General features: G+C 53.0%; 1 protein-coding gene across 20 annotated transcripts in view; it reads right to left on the bottom strand.

Moving 5' to 3' along the window:
* Positions 1–615: 615 nt before the first annotated feature.
* LOC116947588 (chemokine-like protein TAFA-5) overlaps positions 616–21652 on the bottom strand; it is a 34685-nt gene continuing 13648 nt past the window's right edge. For 19 of the 20 annotated variants that reach the window (XM_076070704.1, XM_076070721.1, XM_076070720.1 and 16 more), the window contains 3 exons: positions 6480–6629; positions 3557–3684; positions 616–1604 (listed from right to left, as the gene is read on the bottom strand). In XM_076070704.1, the coding sequence (XP_075926819.1) occupies positions 1596–1604; positions 3557–3684; positions 6480–6629 (287 nt within the window). In that variant the 3' untranslated portion in view covers positions 616–1595. Of the gene's footprint in view, positions 1605–3538; positions 3685–6479; positions 6630–21652 lie in introns of all 20 variants that reach the window. The other variant, XM_076070722.1, reaches the window with a different exon arrangement.

Here is a 21652-nt window from a genome sequence, read left to right on the forward strand (position 1 = left end):
GAGCACGTGATGAGGTAATGTGGCAAGGTCGGGGGTTAGGGGGCAGGGGTGAGATTATGGGACCGCTTAGGGGGTAGCGAGAGGGCTTCCCTTGCCCCTAGGCACAGGAGGGTTCATCAGTACGGTCATCATCATCATCACCACCACCACCACCACCAAAGACAAATATCCCCTATAGCTTAATAGACTGTTGGGGCAAATGCTGTTATCGAGCAGCACCTATGAAGAGCGACACGGCACACGAGGGGGTGGGTGGCCAGCACCACGCCCGGCCGCCTTTGTCTCCCCAGTGCCGATTTTTACACACCACACCAGGTATTCGTGTGAGGCCCAGAGCCGGTTCAGATAATCGTCATTGGTGTTGGCCGTCAGCGGGAATCGAGCTCGGGTCGTCAGGTTCGTAGCGCGGCGTAGCGCTAACCGCTACACTACCGATCCACACCATCATCACCACCACCACCACTATAATCACCATCATCATCATCGCCAACACCAACACTATAATCACCACCAACCCTATCATCACCATCACGAACGACCACGTGCACCCTGTCTTACGCAACACTCCCCCTCTACCCCCTCGCTGCCGGGAGTGAATCTCACGGGGACTCGGGAGAGGGAGAGGAGCGACTTTATTTGACTCCGCGAGCACCAGGGGTGGGGGAGGAGGAGTGTGGGGGGTGGGGGTCCGGGACCCCCGCGACCCCCTCCGTGACCCCCGTGACCAGCTCGTCAACGAGCCCGGTGACCACCGCACCTCGTTTCGTGTCCACGGGCGCCACGTGGGGACGCGGGGCGGCTGCCGTGAGGGTCCGACGAGAGCTGCGGTTCCATTCTGAGCCCGTGTCATCTTTGGCTGCAGCAGCTGCAGCTGTGGTGAGTTCCGTTGCAGCTGTAGCAGTTGAGATACACAAGGTCCTGGTCTGCTCCAGCTGCTGCTGCCGCTGCCGCTGTGAGTTCTGCAGCAGCTGTGACTGCATCACGTGATTTGTTTAGCTTTTTGTCATTGTGGTGACGCAGACTGGGCGCCCCAGACTGCCCAGATTGGGTGCCCCGGGTCCACTCCGGCGAACGAGACTCCATCCTGGGCCCCCTGAGTTCTCACCGCTGGGTCACGGAGAATCGTCTCGACAGCGGAAGGCCGCTGTTGAGTCGTCCCGCGAGGCGCCGCTGCGCCTGCGAAGCGCTGGAGATGCAGTCGGCGATATCAGCTGCCTCAGCTAACACGCGCACAGCGGGCGGTAGTGCACCTTGGCAGCAGCAGGCGGTAGTGCACCTGGGCAGCAGGTGGCAGTGCACCTGGGCAGCAGGTGGCAGTGCACCTGGGTATCAGCAGGTGGTAGTGCACCTGGGCAGCAGGTGGCAGTGCACCTGGGTAGCAGGTGGCAGTGCACCTGGATATCAGCAAGTGGTAGTGCACATGGGTAGCAGATAGCAGTGCACCTGGGCAGCAGGTGGTAGTGCACCTGGGCAGCAGGTGGCAGTCCACCTGGGTATCAGCAGGTGGTAGTGCACCTGGGCAGCAGGTGGTAGTGCACCTGGGCAGCAGGTGGTAGTGCACCTGGGCAGCAGGGGGCAGTGCTGTGGTAGAAGTGTCAGGACACCTGTCAGGGTAGGGGGGATGTGGGGGAGGGGGGAGAGAGGGGCGGGGGTTGGGGGGGGGACACTGGAGGCGACACCTGCAACACATGCTGCTGTGTGAGTGTACTGCTGTGTGTGTACTGCTGTGTGTGTACTGCTGTGTGTGTGTGTACTGCTGTGTGTGTGTGTACTGCTGTGTGTGTGTACTGCTGTGTGTGTGTGTACTGCTGTGTGTGTGTACTGCTGTGTGTGTGTACTGCTGCGTGTGTGTGTACTGCTGTGTGTGTGTACTGCTGTGTGTGTGTACTGCTGGTGTACTGCTGTGTGTATGTGTACTGCTGTGTGTGTGTACTGCTGTGTGTGTGTACTGCTGTGTGTGTACTGGTGTGTGTGTGAGTGCTGTGTGTGTGAGTGCTGTGTGTGTACTGCTGTGTGAGTGTACTGCTGTGTGTGTACTGCTGTGTGTGTACTGATGTGTGTGTACTGCTGTGTGTGTGTACTGTTTGTGTGTGTGTGTACTGCTGTGTGTGTACTGCTGTGTGTGTGTACTGCTGTGTGTGTGAGTGCTGTGTGTGTGTACTGCTGTGTGTGTGTGTACTGCTGTGTGTGTACTGCTGTGTATGTACTGCTGTGTGTGTGTACTGTTGTGCGTGTGTGTGTACTGCTGTGTGTGTACTGCTGTGTGAGTGTACTGCTGTGTGTGTGTACTGCTGTGCGTGTGAGTGCTGTGTGTGTGTACTGCTGTGTGAGTGTACTGCTGTGTGTGTACTGGTGTGTGTGTGAGTGCTGTGTGTGTGAGTGCTGTGTGTGTACTGCTGTGTGAGTGTACTGCTGTGTGTGTACTGCTGTGTGTGTACTGATGTGTGTGTACTGCTGTGTGTGTGTACTGTTGTGTGTGTGTGTACTGCTGTGTGTGTACTGCTGTGTGTGTGTACTGCTGTGTGTGTGAGTGCTGTGTGTGTGTACTGCTGTGTGTGTGTGTACTGCTGTGTGTGTACTGCTGTGTATGTACTGCTGTGTGTGTGTACTGTTGTGCGTGTGTGTGTACTGCTGTGTGTGTACTGCTGTGTGAGTGTACTGCTGTGTGTGTGTACTGCTGTGCGTGTGAGTGCTGTGTGTGTGTACTGCTGTGTGAGTGTACTGCTGTGTGTGTGTACTGCTGTGTGTGTGTACTGCTGTGTGTGTACTGCTGTGTGTGTACTGCTGTGTGTGTGTACTGCTGTGTGTGAGTGCTGTGTGTGTGTACTGCTGTGTGAGTGTACTGCTGTGTGTGTACTGCTGTGTGTGTACTGCTGTGTGTGTGCTGCTGTGTGTGTGTGTACTGCTTTATGTGCGTGTGTACTGCTGTGTGTGTGCACTGCTGTGTGTGTGCTGCTGTGTGTGTGTGTACTGCTGTGTGTGTGTGTGTACTGCTGTGAGTGTACTGCTGTGTGTGTGTACTGCTGTGTGTGTGTACTGCTGTGTGTGTGTATTGCTGTGTGTGAGTGTACTGCTGTGTGTGAGTGTACTGCTGTGTGTGAGTGTAGTGCTGTGTGTGAGTGTACTGCTGTGTGTGTGAGTGTACTGCTGTGTGTGAGTGTACTGCTGTGTGAGTGTAGTGCTGTGTATTAGTGTACTGCTGTATGTGTGAGTGTACTGCTGTGTGAGTGTACTGCTGTGTGAGTGTACTGCTGTGTGTGTGAGTGTACTGCTGTGTGAGTGTAGTGCTGTGTGTGAGTGTACTGCTATGTGAGTGTACTGCTGTGTGTGTGAGTGTACTGCTGTGTGTGTGAGTGTACTGCTGTGTGAGTGTACTGCTGTGTGTGTGAGTGTACTGCTGTGTGAGTGTACTGCTGTGTGTGAGTGTACTGCTGCGTGAGTGTACTGCTGTGTGTGAGTGTACTGCTGTGTGTGTGAGTGTACTGATGTGTGAGTGTAGTGCTGTGTGTGTGGGGTTACCACTGCGTGGGTGCTGTACCGGCGTGGGCTGCTATACCGTGGTGGTCTTGGTGCGGCCTCCCGGCTGGGTGCAGGTCCAGCCCGCCTGGTTGGCGAGCACCGCGCACTGCTCACCCAGCGCGCAGGGACGCATCTCGCACCACTGCCTCCCGCGGATCACGCGCGCTGCCACAAAGACAAAGACACCCCGTGTAGCGTTAGCAGACTGTTGGGGCAAGTGCTGTTAGCGAGTTGCAACATGTGAAGGCAGGCACGGCACACGAGGGGTGGGTGGCCAACACCACGCCCGGTGTTTCCACATAGCACCAGCTACGCATTGGAGGCTTAGTCGACACAAGACATCACACACGCACACAGCATCTCTCACACACATAGCATCACACACGCGCATCACACACGCGGCATCACACACGCGGCATCACACACGCAGCATCGCACACACAGCATCACACACGCACACAGCATCTCTCACACACGTAGCATTACACACACAGCATCACACACACACATGGCATCACTCACACGGCATCACACATGCGGCATCAGACACGCGGCATCACACACGCGGCATCACACACAGCATCACACACTCAGCATCACACACGCGCACAGCATCTCTCACACACAAAGCATTACACACACAGGATCACACACACGGCATCACTCACACGGCACCACACACGCAGCATCACACACGCGGCATCACACACGCGGCATCACACAGCATCACACACACAGCATCACACAGAATCACACACACAGAATCACACACACAGCGTCACACACTCAGCAGCATCACACACTCAGCATCACACACACAGCATCACACACGCAGCATCACACACAAAACATCACACACGCAGCATCACACACACAGCATCACACACACAGTATCACACACGCAGCATCACACACATGCAGCATCACACACGCAGCATCACACACGCAGCATCACACACTCAGCATGACACACACACAGCATCACACACTCAGCATGATACACACACAGCGCCACACACGCAGCATCACAGTCACAACATCACACACACAGCATCACACACACAGCATTACACACAGCATCACACACAGCAGCACACATACACAGGATCACACACAGCAGCACACATACATAGCATCACACACAGCATCACACACAGCATTACACACAGCATCACACACAGCAGCACACATACACAGGATCACACACAGCAGTACACATACATAGCATCACACACAGCATCACACATAGCATCACACATAGCATCACACACACAGCATGACACACTCAGCATCACACACACAGCATCACACACTCAGCATCACACACACAGCATCACACACTCAGCATCACACACAGCATCAAACACACAGCATGACACACTCAGCATCACACACACAGCATCACACACACAGCATCACACACACAGCATCACACACACAGCATCACACATAGCATCACACACACAGCATCACACACACAGCATGACACACTCAGCATCACACACACAGCATCACACACTCAGCATCACACACACAGCATCACACACTCAGCATCACACACAGCATCAAACACAAAGCATGACACACTCAGCATCACACACACAGCATCACACACACAGCATCACACACACAGCATCACACACAGCAGCACACATACATAGCATCACACACAGCATCACACACAGCAGTACACATACACAGCATCACACACACACAGCAGCACACATACACAGCATCACACACACACAGCATCACACACACACACGCAACATCACACACAGCATCACACACACACAGCATCACACCCACACAGCATCACACACACAGCATCACACACACAGCATCACACACACAGCATCACACACACAGCATCACACACTCAGCATCACACACACACACAGCATCACACACACAGCATCACACACACAGCATCACACACACACAGCATCACACACTCAGCATCACACACACACACGCAACATCACACACACAGCATCACACACACAGCATCACACACACAGCATCACACACACAGCATCACACATAGCATCACACACACAGCATCACACACACAGCATGACACACTCAGCATCACACACACAGCATCACACACTCAGCATCACACACACAGCATCACACACTCAGCATCACACACAGCATCAAACACAAAGCATGACACACTCAGCATCACACACACAGCATCACACACACAGCATCACACACACAGCATCACACACAGCAGCACACATACATAGCATCACACACAGCATCACACACAGCAGTACACATACACAGCATCACACACACACAGCAGCACACATACACAGCATCACACACACACAGCATCACACACACACACGCAACATCACACACAGCATCACACACACACAGCATCACACCCACACAGCATCACACACACAGCATCACACACACAGCATCACACACACAGCATCACACACTCAGCATCACACACACACACAGCATCACACACACAGCATCACACACACAGCATCACACACACACAGCATCACACACTCAGCATCACACACACACACGCAACATCACACACACAGCATCACACACACAGCATAACACACACACACAGCATCACACACACAGCATCACACACACACAGCTCTCAACCCTCTCCCTGCTCTTCTCCTTCCCCGCTCCCTCCGCCCCTTGGTGTCCCCCGCCCCGCCCCTCCCACAGAGGGCGAGTGAACCCCTGTAGGGGCTGGTGGACCCCTGTAGGGGCGAGTGGGCCCCTGTAGGGGCGAATGGACCCCTATAGGGGCTGGTGGGCCCCTGTAGGGGCGAGTGGACCCCTGTAGGGGCTGGTGGACCCCTGTAGGGGCGAGTGGACCTCTGTAGGGGCTGGTGGACCCCTGTAGGGGCGAGTGGACCCCTGTAGGGGCTGGTGGGCCCCTGTAGGGGCTGGTGGGCCCCGGTGTGTCTCACCCTCCACGCAGGCCGGCCGGGCCCTGGTGGTGCCCGCGATGCGACCCCTCCTGCAGGCGCAGCGCGCCGTCTGGCGCGCCACGGTGCGGGCCACGTCCGAGCCATCCCGGTCCAGGGCCACCACCTCACACGTGCCCACAGCCAGCTGGCCTGCACGGGGAGGGGGCGGGGACACGGGGAGGGGGGGCACGGGGAGGGTGGGGCAAGAGGAGGGTGGGCGGGGATACGGTAGGATGGGTGCACGGGGGGGGCACGGGGAGAGGGGGCACGGGGAGTGGGGGGCACGGTGGGGGGAGGGGCACGGTGGGAGGGGGGGGTGAAAACCCTTGGACCTCACTCGTCCCACGCTCTCTCCGTTCTCTCCCCTCCCTCTCTCTTTTTTACGATCAGAGGAAACAAGACGGTGCTCGGTGTAGTCGGCACTTTGCTTCGTTCATCATTTCGATTTATTTTTAATGCTTTGCTTTATGTGCACCCCCCCTCTTTTAAATGAAAGATTTCACAACAGATTCCACGCTCTGCTCTCCTCCTTCTTACCCCCCTCTCTCTCTCTCTACCCCCTCTCTCTACCCCCCCCCCCCCTCTCTCTCTACCCCCTCTCTCTATCCCCCTCTCTCTGTACTCTCCCCTCGCTTTGGGTTCCACGTTTCAAGGTGAGAGGATGACGGGGTCACGTGACCCTTAATTTCCACTAACCGCCTCCAACGCATTCATCACCACCAGCCGCGTGTCCATCAACTTCAACAACATTACCATTAACACCAACATTAACATCATCACCACCATTAACACCAATATTAACATCATCACCACCATTAACACCAACATTAACATCATCACCACCATTAACACCAACATTAACATCATCACCACCATTAACACCAACATTAACATCATCACCACCATTAACACCAACATTAACATCATCACCACCATTAACACCAACATTAACATCATCACCACCATTAACACCAACATTAACATCATCACCACCATTAACACCAACATTAACATCATCACCACCATTAACACCAACATTAACATCATCACCACCATTAACACCAACATTAACATCATCACCACCATTAACACCAACATTAACATCATCACCACCATTAACACCAACATTAACATCATCACCACCATTAACACCATCAACATCGTCACCATCATCATAATCGTCATCACCATACTTTGTGGTGTCTGCTCTGTGCACTGTGTGTACTGTTTGCGTACTGTTTGTGAATCATCATCATTAGCCAAAGTCCATCCAATGCTGGAAGAAGATCAATGTGATGATTCCTCGACCCTGTGTGTGCGTTCTTTAATCCACGTGTTCCCCTCTATCTCAGTGGCATCATCACCATGATCTATCCACTGGTGGATGAAGATCAGTGCAGTATAGGGGGAGATGTTGCTGCTGCTCTGTATGATCCCAATTGGATCATTTTGCGGGTACATTGATCAGCAATGGAATGTTTAGCCAATACCAGTTCCACAGTGTGTGTGGGTTTAGCTATGGGAGGAAACTGGAGTTCCCGGAGGAAACCCGTGCAGAACAAGAGGCGAGAAATTACAAACTTCACTTACTCGCACAAAGACAAAGATCACTCACATAGTCTGTTTACAGACTCTTGGGGCAAGTGCGGTTAGCAAACACCTGTGAAGACCAGCACGGCACGCGAGGGGGAGGGTGGTCAGCCCCACACCTGGCCGGTACTCATTTAAGGCTGCGTGTGTCAGGCCTGGTTCAGATATTCATCACTCACAGTCTATCATACACTCTCTCACACTCTGCAGAGCATGGGAGAACACACCAACTCCACACTCACTCACACTCTCTCACACTCTGCAGAGCAGGAGTGAACACACCAACTCCACACTCACTCACACTCTCTCACACTCTGCAGAGCAGGAGTGAACACTCCAACTCCACACTCACACTCTCTCACACTCTGTAGAGCATGAGAAAACACTCCAACTCCACACTCACACTCTCTCACACTCTGCAGAGCATGAGGGAACACTCCAACTCCACACTCCAACTCCAAACTCTCACGTGGTGAGATGTTAACTACATGGCCTAGTATACAGGAGGTCATGGGTTCAATCCCGACGCTGACGCCTGCTGTATATGTGGAGTCTGCGGTGTCTCTCTCCTCGTGGTCGTGTGGATGTTGCTCCGGGTCCTACAGGTTTCTCCTCCACGTTTAGAATCAACGTGCGTGTAGAGTATTTGGCTGCTATACATTTCCACATAAGCCACCTCACTGAGTTACCATTTGTGGCCAGGTTGCTTCTAAAAAAAAGAGCTATATAGCTCAGTGGGCCTTACCTGGTAAAATATACAAAAAATCAGTTCGCTACGTCAGTTAGATTCGCAGTCACTGCGAAGGAGATTCCGGTCTCAAGCCCGATCCGTACTCGCTGTGATGCCCTCCAGTCACGTGGGGGGGTCGGTGATGGGTGGGGGGCTGAAGATGCTTTGGTGCACGGTTTCAAACGAAACGTCGCTTATCTGATCGCCTGATTGAATCCCTGCGGCGAGAGGCGCTGGCGAACTCAACCTCGGCGAGTGGGCGGAATCGTCCGTTGCCAGGCGGGTGCCGCCAACGCTTCCTCCTCTTCGTGAACGAGGCAACTGAAGCCACGGCCACGGCGGTGCCATCGTGGCCACGCAACCACAACACTATGGACCATATGGTAAGCGCATAGGGACACGTGGAGATGCATAGAGACACACACGGAGACTCGTAGAGATCAGCGACATGCGGTGAGGTCAATGGCTGGGGAGGCACTGGCTAGTGTCAGAGCCAGATTTACACACTGAGTGGAAAAATCTTAATATTTATTTTATTTAATTCTTTTTTTTACTTTTCGTAACAGCTATTTTCATTGGAGTATGACAGGTGAGGCTCAGCCTCAGGTGAGGCTCTGCCTGAGGTAAGGCTCTACCTGAGGTGAGGCTCTGCCTCAGGTGAGGCTCTGCCTCAGGTGAGGCTCTGCCTCAGGTAAGGCTCTACCTGAGGTGAGGCTCTGCCTCAGGTGAGGCTCTGCCTCAGGTGAGGCTCTGCCTCAGGTGAGGCTCTGCCTCCCCTGCCTCCCCTGACCGCACGCCCCTGGTAGAGATACATACTCAGTGAGGCATAGATACAGATACATAGATACACACACAGAGATGCACACAGATACGTCGAGATACAACCTCAGACGTAAAAGGGACTCACAAAGATGCACAAAGGATGCATAAAGATTCGCAAAGAGACACATGCCCATAGACACTCAAAAAGACCCACACAGACACAAAGATGCACGTTAGAGACAAGCCACTGCAGTGCAATTGTGGCCATTCAACCAAAGCTATGGACGGGACATGAACACCCCCATTGGTGAACCCCCCCATTGGTGACCCCACTGTGGTCTGCGCTCCTTCAACGGAGCAGGGGGAGGAGGAAGAGCGACACGACACAAACTCTCTCTGCTGCAGCCCTCTCGTCGTGGCGAGCAACAGCAGCACCAGGAGAAGCAGCAGCAGCAGGAGCAGCAGCAGCAGAAGCACCAGGAGCAGCAGCAGGAGGAGCAGGAGGAGCAGCAGCAGGAGCAGGAGCAGCACCAGGAGCAGCAGCAGGAGGAGCAGGAGGAGCAGCAGGAGCAGCAGGAGGAGCAGAAGCAGCAGGAGCAGCAGGAGCAGCAGCAGGAGCAGAAGCAGCAAGAGCAGGAGCAGCACCAGGAGCAGCATCAGCAGGAGCAGGAGCAGCAGCAGGAGCAGAAGCAGCAGGAGCAGCAGGAGGAGCAGGAGTAGCAGGAGCAGGAACAGCAGCAGGAGCAGAAGCAGCAGGAGGAGCAGGAGCAGCAGCAGGAGCAGCACCAGGAGCAGCATCAGCAGGAGCAGCAGCAGGAGCAGCAGGAGCAGCAGGAGGAGCAGGAGCAGCAGCAGGAGCAGCAGGAGCAGCAGGAGGAGCAGCAGGAGCAGGAGCAGCAGCAGGAGCAGGAGCAGCAGGAGCAGCAGGAGGAGCAGGAGCAGCAGGAGCAGCAGCAGGAGCAGCAGGAGCAGCAGGAGGAGCAGGAGCAGCAGGAGCAGGAGCAGCAGCAGGAGCAGAAGCAGCAGGAGGAGCAGGAGCAGCAGCAGGAGCAGGAGGAGCAACAGGAGCAGCAACAGAAGCAGCAGCAGCAACAGGAGCAACAGCAACAGCAGGAGGAACTCCGCATCGGCATCGAGCTGCTGCCATCGCGCGCGATAACAGAACAGAACGCCCCGCGGTGGCCAGGAGATGTTGACTCCCTCGCCTGGTGTGCAGTAGCACGTGGGTTCAATCCCGCCGACCCTGACGCCTGCTGCTGTATATTTGGAGTGTGCGTGTCTCTCTCCACGTGGGTTATTCTCCGGGTCCTCCGGTGTTTCCCTCCACATTTAGAAACATACGTTTTGTGGCTGCTATAAATGTCCACGTGACGAGCCACTTTGTCGAGCTATCACTGGTGGCTATCGCTGGTGGCCAGGTCGCTTATGAAAAAGAGCTGTACAGCTCAGTGCGACTTGCCTGGTTTAAATATGTGTTTAGTTTGTAATAGTTTTAACTGGCGCATTGAAAGCGTGCACACCACGTGACAAAGCAATCAGTTTGGCTATGTCGGGTGGTGGAGGGTCTTAACGGCACAGATTTGACCAGATCATTACGCGGCAAACCACAATAAACAAAACGATAATGATGAGTTGACGTGATCGAGCGTCTATCAGGAGAGACTCGGACACCCCTAGGAAACTCACAGTGTGTGAGTGGATGAGAAGAGGGATGGGTGGACAAGCAGCCACGATAATCCACGTGGTGTAATAAGCATCGCCCTTCAAATGGTTCAATCGTGTCCCACACCACGAGGAGTAAATCACTAATCAGAGCGATCGCAGCACGTGACCGCGCCGCGGCCACCGCACGTGATTGGCTCATTGCTCTCGTAGAGACTGAGAGAGAGGACGACTCCGAGAGAGAGAGGACGACTCCGAGAGAGGACGACTCAAGAGAAACTGAGAGGATGACTCCGAGAGAGAGAGAGAGGACGACTCCGAGAGAGAGAGGACGACTCCGAGAGAGAGAGAGGATGACTCCGAGAGAGAGAGAGAGGACGACTCCGAGAGAGACAGAGAGAGAGGACGACTCTGAGAGAGAGGACGACTCCGAGGGAGAGAGAGAGGACGACTACGAGGGAGAGAGAGAGAGGACGACTCCGAGGGAGAGAGAGAGAGGACGACTCCGAGAGAGACAGAGAGAGAGGACGACTCTGAGAGAGAGAGGACGACTCCGAGGGAGAGAGAGAGGACGACTCCGAGAGAGAGAGAGGACGACTCCGAGAGGGAGAGAGAGGACGACTCCGAGAGAGAGAGAGGACGACTCCGAGAGGGAGAGAGAGGACGACTCCGAGAGGGAGAGAGAGGACGACTCCGAGAGAGAGAGGACGACTCCGAGAGAGAGAGGATGACTCCGAGAGAGAGAGAGGACGACTCCGAGAGGGAGAGAGAGGACGACTCCGAGAGGGAGAGAGAGGACGACTCCGAGAGAGAGAGGACGACTCCGAGAGAGAGAGGATGACTCCGAGAGAGAGAGGACGACTCCGAGAGGGAGAGAGAGGACGACTCCGAGAGAGAGAGGACGACTCCGAGAGAGAGAGGACGACTCCGAGAGAGAGAGGACGGCTCCGAGAGAGAGAGAGGAGGACTCCGAGAGGGAGAGAGAGGACGACTCCGAGAGAGAGAGGACGACTCCGAGAGAGAGAGAGGACGACTCCCAGAGAAACTGAGAGAACGACTCCGAGAGAGAGAGGACGACTCCGAGAGAAACAGAGAGAGAGGATGACTCCGAGAGAGAGAGAGAGGACGACTCCGAGAGAGAGGACGACTCAAGAGAAACTGAGAGGACGACTCCGAGAGAGAGAGAGGACGACTCGGAGGCGCCAGGAGGAGTAAACAGAGGAGGGAAGGCAGCAGCAGCCACGCGGTGACGAGTCGGCGTTACCAACATTTGCCCAAGCTTTGCGGCCCTCGACATGTCAAGATGTTTTCAACCGATTAATTCGCCGTTCATACGGGGTGCGAGAAAACCGGAAAAGCCACGCGATCGAGGGGGGCATCGCCCTCCTCCTTACACATGGAACAGATGACATGAGCCTGCACTCGGCTGTACCTCCTTCCCCTGGCGAGCCGCGATCAGCCTCTGAATCGACGAAGCACGTGAAGGGAGTTTCGCAAAGTCTGCGCGTGCTCCACCAACCCTCGCTGCCCCCAACAGCGCTGGGTTACAGGGAGCCACACGCAGCAGCACAATCACCCACCAGCACTACCAACCACGCTGGTTGGTCACTGTCAAAGCAGAGGTGGAGGAGAGGGCGGGGGGGGCGACCAGCTGTTGCAACTCAATTAGCGAGCCCTATTTTCTGCAAATGCACTAAGAAATTAAATAGCCGCACGGTTATACACCGACCCGAATAACTACGCACACACACACACACCAACCCGATCCTACACACCCCAAAGACAAAGATCCCCCGTGTAGCCTTAAGAGACTCTAGGGGCAAGTGCTGTTAGCGAGTACCTATGAAGGCAGGAACGGTACACATGGGGGTGGGTGGCCAGCACCACGCCCGGCCGTCTTTGTCTCCCCAGTGGCGATTATTTACACACCGCGCCAGATACTCATTTGAGGACCGGTTTAGATAATCGTCATTGGTGCTGGCCGTGAGCGGGAATCGAACTCGGGTCACAAGGTTCATAGCGCAGCGCGCTGACTGCTATACCCCACACTACACACCACACACACCACAACAAAAGAAACACCACGCACCAACTCACTCACACCAACTCACTCACATCAACTCACTCATACCAACTCACTCACACCGACTCACTCACTCACACCAACTCACTCACACCAACTAACTCACTCACATCAACTCACTCACACCAACTCACTCACACCAACTCACTCACACAAACTCACTCACTCACACCAACTCACTCACACCAACTTACTCACTCACTCACACCAACTTACTCACACCAACTCACTCACACCAACTCACTCACTCACACTCTCTCACACCAACTCACTCACACTCACTCACACCAACTCACTCACTCACTCACTCCAACTCACACTCACTCACACCAACTCACTCACACAAACTCACTCACTCACACCAACTCACTCACACCAACTTACTCACTCACTCACACCAACTTACTCACACCAACTCACTCACACCAATTCACTCACTCACACTCTCTCACACCAACTCACTCACACTCACTCACACCAACTCACTCACTCACTCACTCCAACTCACACTCACTCACACCAACTCACTCACACCAACTCACTCACTCACACCAACTCACTCACACCAACTCACTCACTCACACCAACTCACTCACACCAACTTACTCACTCACACTCACTCACACCAACTCACTCACACCAACTCACTCACACCAACCCACTCACACCAACTCACTCACACCAACTCACTCACACCAACTCACTCACACCAACTCACTCATACCAACTCACTCACACCGACTCACTCACTCACACCAACTCACTCACACCAACTCACTCACACCAACTCACTCACACCAACTCACACAAACTCACTCACTCACACCAACTTACTCACACCAACTTACTCACTCACACTCACTCACACCAACTCACTCACACCAACCCACTCACACCAACTCACTCACACCAACTCACTCGCACCAACTCACTCCCACCAACTTACTCACTCACACCAACTCACTCACACCAACTCACTCACACCAACTCACTCACTCACACTCACTCACACCAACTCACTCACACTCACTCACACCAACTCACTCACTCCAACTCACACTCACACCAACTCACTCACTCCAACTCACTCACACCAACTCACTCACACCAACTCACTCACACCAACTCACTCACACCAACTCACACCAACTCACTCACTCACACCAACTCACTCACTCACTCACACCAACTCACTCACACCAACTCACTCACTCACACCAACTCACTCACTCACTCACACCAACTCACTCACTCACTAACACCAACTCACTCACACCAACCCACGCACACCAACTCACTCACACCAACTCACTCACACCAACCCACGCACACCAACTCACTCACACCAACTCGCTCACACCAACTCACTCACACCAACTCACTCACTCACACCAACTCACTCACACCAACTCACTCACACCAACTCACTCACTCACACCAACTCACTCACACCAACCCACGCACACCAACTCACTCACACCAACTCACACTCACTCACACCAACTCACACTCATTCACTCACAGACTGTTGGGGAAGCGCTTTGCGCTAGCAGCGCCTCTGAAGTTCTGGCAGGGCACACGAGGGAGTCGCGGGTGGTCATCACTCAGCGCTCATGTTTGTACACACCGCACCGATACTCAGTTGAGGCCGAATCGACCTAAGGGAGGCCCATGACCGGGATGTGAACTCAGGATCGCCGGGTTCGTTTGCGAGCTCGGAACATCGAGAAGACTCACAATACACGCAGGAACGTAACAGTACGCACGTTACACTCGCACACGCAGTACACTCATAACATAGAGTACACTTACAGTACACGTGCACACAACCCACACACATCGCAGCGCACACCAGCACAGTGATAGTACAAATCACACAGTGCACGTGAAGTACACATCACGCTCCACCACTCACAGTACGCACAGCTTACGTGCAGTGCACACATAGCACGCCACAAAGACAAAGATCCCCCGTGTAGCCTTAACAGATCGCTGGGGCAAGTGCTGTTAGCGAGCACCTATGAAGGCCGGCACGACACACGATTGGGTGGGTGTCTAGCACCACGCCCGGCCGCCTTTGTCTCCCTAGTGGCGATGTTAACACACCACACCAGGTACTCAAATAATTTGAGCCTGAGTCGACCCAGGGGAGGAGGCCTAGGACCGGTTCACATAATCGTCACCGGTGTTGAGCGTGAGCGGGAATCAAACTCGAGTGAGCGGGTTCGTAGCGCAGCGCGCTTGCCACTGACATCAGTGGCAATATGTCGTGCAGTCCTTCAACATTATACACCGCACACACACAGTACACTCTCAGCACACACACACAGTACACACTCAGCACACACACAGTACACTCAGGAAACACACACAGTACACACTCAGCACACACACACAGTACACACTCAGCACACACACAGTACACTCAGGAAACACACACAGTACACTCTCAGCACACACACACAGTACACTCTCAGCACACACACAGTACACTCAGGAAACACACACAGTACACACTCAGCACACACACACACACAGTACACACTCAGCACACACACAGTACACTCTCAGCACACACACAGTACACTCTCAGCACACACACATTACACTCTCAGCACACACAGTACACAATCAGCACACACACACAGTCTACTCTCAGCACACACACAGTACACACTCAGCACACACACACAGTACACTCTCAGCATACACACAGTACACTCAGCACCCACACAGTACACTCTCAGCACACACACACAGTCTACTCTCAGCACACACACAGTACACTCTCAGCAGACACACAGTACACTCTCAGCACACACACAGTCTACTCTCAGCACACACACACAGTACACTCAGCACACACACAGTACACACTCAGCACACACACAGTACACTCTCAGCACACACACACAGTCTACTATCAGCACACACACACACAGTACACTCTCAGCACACACACAGTACACTCAGCACACACACAGAGTACACACTCAGCACACAAACACAGTACACTCAGCACACACACAGTACACTCTCAGCACACACACAGAGTACACACTCAGCACACTCACACAGTACACTCAGCACACACACAGAGTACACACTCAGCACACACACAGTCTACTCTCAGCACACACACAGTACACACTCAGCAAACACACACACAGTCGAATCTCAGCACACACACAGTACACTCTCAGCACACACACACAGTACACTCTCAGCACACACACACACAGTCTACTCTCAGCACACACACACACAGTACACTCTCAGCACACACAGTCTACTCTCAGCACACACACACAGTACACACTCAGCACACACACACAGTACACACTCAGAACACACACAATACACACTCAGCACACACACACAGTCTACTCTCAGCACACACACGCAGTACACTCTCAGCACACACACACAGTACACTCTCAGCACACACACAGTCCACTCTCAGCACACACACAGTACACTCTCAGCACACACACAGTCTACTCTCAGCACACACACAGTACACTCTCAGCACACACACAGTACACTCTCAGCACACACACAGTACACTCTCAGTACACACACACAGCAGTACACACACAGCAGTACACCCACACAGCAGTACACACACACACAACAGTACACTCAAACACAGCAGTACACTCACACAGCAGTACACACACAGCAGTACACACACACAGCAGTCCACTCACATACAGCAGTACACTCACACAGCAGTCCACTCACACACATCAGTACACACACACAGCAGTACACACACACATACAGCAGTACACACACACACAGCAGCACACACACACAGCAGTACACACACAACAGTACACACACACAGCAGTACACACAGCAGTACACTCACACACAGCAGTAAACACACACAGCAGTACACTTACACACAATAGTACACTCACACAGCAGTACACACGCACAGCAGTACACTCACAGCAGTACACTCACACAGCAGTACACTCACACACAGCAGTACACTCACACAGCAGTACACTCACACAGCAGCAGTACACACACACAGCAGTATACACACACACAGCAGTACACACACACACAGCAGTACGCACACACACACAGCAGTACACACACACAGCAGCACACACACACAGCAGTACACACAGCAGTACACACACACACAGCAGTACACACGCACACAGCAGCACACACACAGCAGTACACACACAGCAGTACACACGCAGCAGTACACACACAGCAGTAGACACACACACAGCAGTACAAACACACAGCAGCACACACACAGCAGTACACACACGCACACACACAGCAGTACGCTCACACAGCAGCACACACACACACAGTGCACTCTCAGTACACACACACACAGGCTACTCTCAGCACACACACACAATCCACTCTAAGCAGACACACAGTACACTCTCAGCACACACACAGTACACACTCAGCACACACACACAGTACACTCTCAGCACACACACAGTACACTCTCAGCACACACACACAGTACACTCTCAGCACACACACAGTACACACTCCGCACACACACATAGTCTACTCTCAGCACAGACACACAGTACACTCTCAGAACACACACACAGTACACACTCAGCACACACACAGTACACTCTCAGCACACACACACAGTACACACTCAGCACACACCCAGTACACTCTCAGCACACACACAGTACACTCTCAGCACACACACACAGTCTACTCTCAGCACACAAACAGTACACTCTCAGCACACACAGACAGTACACTCTCAGCACACACACACAGTACACACTCAGCACACACACAGTACACTCTCAGCACACACACAGTACACTCTCAGCAGACACACACAGTACACTCTCAGCACACAAACAGTACACACTCAGCACACACAGTACACTCAGCACACACACAGTCCATTCTCAGCACACACACAGTACAATCTCAGCACACACAAAGTACACTCTCAGCACACACACAGTACACTCAGCACACACACAGTACACTCTCAGCACACACACAGTACACTCAGTACACACACACAGAACACACTCAGCACACACACACAGTACACACTCGGCACACACACACAGTCTACTCTCAGCACACACACAGGACACTCTCAGCACACACACACAGTACACACTCAGCACACACACACAGTACACTCAGCACACACACACAGTCCACTCTCAGCACACACACACAGTACACACTCAGCACACACACACAGTACACTCAGCACACACACACAGTACACTCTCAGCACACACACAGTACACACTCAGCACACACACAGTACACACTCAGCACACACACAGTCTACTCTCAGCAAACACACGCAGTACACTCTCAGCACACACACACAGTACACTGTCAGCACACACACAGTCTACTCTCAGCACACACACAGTACACACTCAGCAAACACACACACAGTCGACTCTCAGCACACACAGTACACTCTCAGCACACACGCACAGTACACACTCAGCACACACACAGTGCACTCTCAGCACACACACAGTACACACACAGCAGTACACACACACAGCAGTACACACACAACAGTACACACACAGCAGTACACTCAGACAGCAGCAGTACACACACACACAGCAGTACACTTACACAGCAGCACACACACAGCAGTATACACACACACAGCAGCAGTACACACACAGCAGTACACAAACACAGCAGTACACACACACACAGCAGTACACACACACAGCAGCACACACACACAGCAGTACACACACACACACAGCAGTAAACACACACACACAGCAGTACACACACACACACAGCAGTACACACACAGCAGTACACACACACACAACAGTACACACACACAGCAGCACACACACACAGCAGTACACACACACACAGCAGTACACTCACACAGCAGCACACACACACAGTACACTCTCAGTACACACACACACAGTCTACTCTCAGCACACACACACAGTCCACTCTCAGCAGACACACAGTACACTCTCAGCACACACACAGTCTACTCTCAGCACACACAGTACACTCTCAGCACACATACACAGTACACTCTCAGCACACACACACAGTACACTCAGCACACACACACAGAGTACACACTCAGCACACAAACACAGTACACTCAGCACACACACAGTACACTCTCAGCACACACACACAGTACACACTCAACACACACACAGTACACTCAGCACACACACAGAGTACACACTCAGCACACACACACAGTCTACTTTCAGCACACACACAGTACACTCTCAGCACACACAGTACACACTCAGCACACACACACACAGTACACTCTCAGCACACACACACAGTACACTCAGCACACACAGAACACACTCAGCACACACAAACAGTACACACTCGGCACACACACACAGGACACTCTCAGCACACACACACAGTACACACTTAGCACACACACAGTACACTCAGCACACACACAGTACACTCTCAGCACACACACAGTACACACTCAGCACACACACACAGTACACTCAGCACACACACAGTACACTCTCAGCACACACACACAGTCTACTATCAGCACAAACACACAGTACACTCTCAACACACACACACAGTACACTCTCAGCACACACACAGTACACTCTCAGCACATACAGTACACACTCAGCACACACAAAGTACACTCTCAGCACACACACACAGTACACTCAGCACACACAGAACACACTCAGCACAGAAAAACAGTACACACTCGGCAAACACAGACAGTCTACTCTCAGCACACACACACAGGACACTCTCAGCACACACACACAGTACACTCAGCACACACACACAGTACACTCTCAGCACACACACAGTACACACTCAGCACACACACAGTACACACTCAGCACACACACAGTCTACTCTCAGCAAACACACGCAGTACACTCTCAGCACACACACACAGTACACTGTCAGCACACACACAGTCTACTCTCAGCACACACACAGTACACACTCAGCAAACACACACACAGTCGACTCTCAGCACACACAGTACACTCTCAGCACACACGCACAGTACACTCTCAGCACAGACACAGTACACACTCAGCACACACACAGTGCACTCTCAGCACACACACAGTACACACACACAGCAGTACACACACAGCAGTACACACACAACAGTACACACACAGCAGTACACTCAGACAGCAGCAGTACACACACACACAGCAGTACACTTACACAGCAGTACACACACAGCAGTATACACACACACAGCAGCAGTACACACACAGCAGTACACAAACACAGCAGTACACACACACACAGCAGTACACACACACAGCAGCACACACACACAGCAGTACACACACACACAGCAGTAAACACACACACAGCAGTACACACACACACAGCAGTACACACACAGCAGTACACACACACCAGTACACACACACACAACAGTACACACACACAGCAGCACACACACACAGCAGTACACACACACACAGCAGTACACTCACACAGCAGCACACACACACAGTACACTCTCAGTACACACACACACAGTCTACTCTCAGCACACACACACAGTCCACTCTCAGCAGACACACAGTACACTCTCAGCACACACACAGTCTACTCTCAGCACACACAGTACACTCTCAGCACACATACACAGTACACTCTCAGCACACACACACAGTACACTCAGCACACACACACAGAGTACACACTCAGCACACAAACACAGTACACTCAGCACACACACAGTACACTCTCAGCACACACACACACAGTACACACTCAACACACACACAGTACACTCAGCACACACACAGAGTACACACTCAGCACACACACACAGTCTACTTTCAGCACACACACAGTACACTCTCAGCACACACACAGTACACTCTCAGCACACACAGTACACACTCAGCACACACACACAGTACACTCTCAGCACACACACACAGTACACTCAGCACACACAGAACACACTCAGCACACACAAACAGTACACACTCGGCACACACACACAGGACACTCTCAGCACACACACAGTACACACTCAGCACACACACACAGTACACTCAGCACACACACAGTACACTCTCAGCACACACACACAGTCTACTATCAGCACACACACACAGTACACTCTCAACACACACACAGTACACTCTCAGCACACACACAGTACAATCTCAGCACACACACAGGGTACACTCTCAGCACACACAGTCTACTCTCAGCACACACACACAGTACACACTCAGCACACACACACAGTCTACTATCAGCACACACACACAGTACACTCTCAACACACACACACAATACACACTCAGCACA

This window comes from Petromyzon marinus, chromosome 30 (genome assembly GCF_048934315.1).
Source record: "Petromyzon marinus isolate PM22_M1 ecotype Great Lakes invasive population chromosome 30, UKy_Petmar_22M1.pri1.0, whole genome shotgun sequence".
Lineage (NCBI taxonomy): Eukaryota > Metazoa > Chordata > Hyperoartia > Petromyzontiformes > Petromyzontidae > Petromyzon > Petromyzon marinus.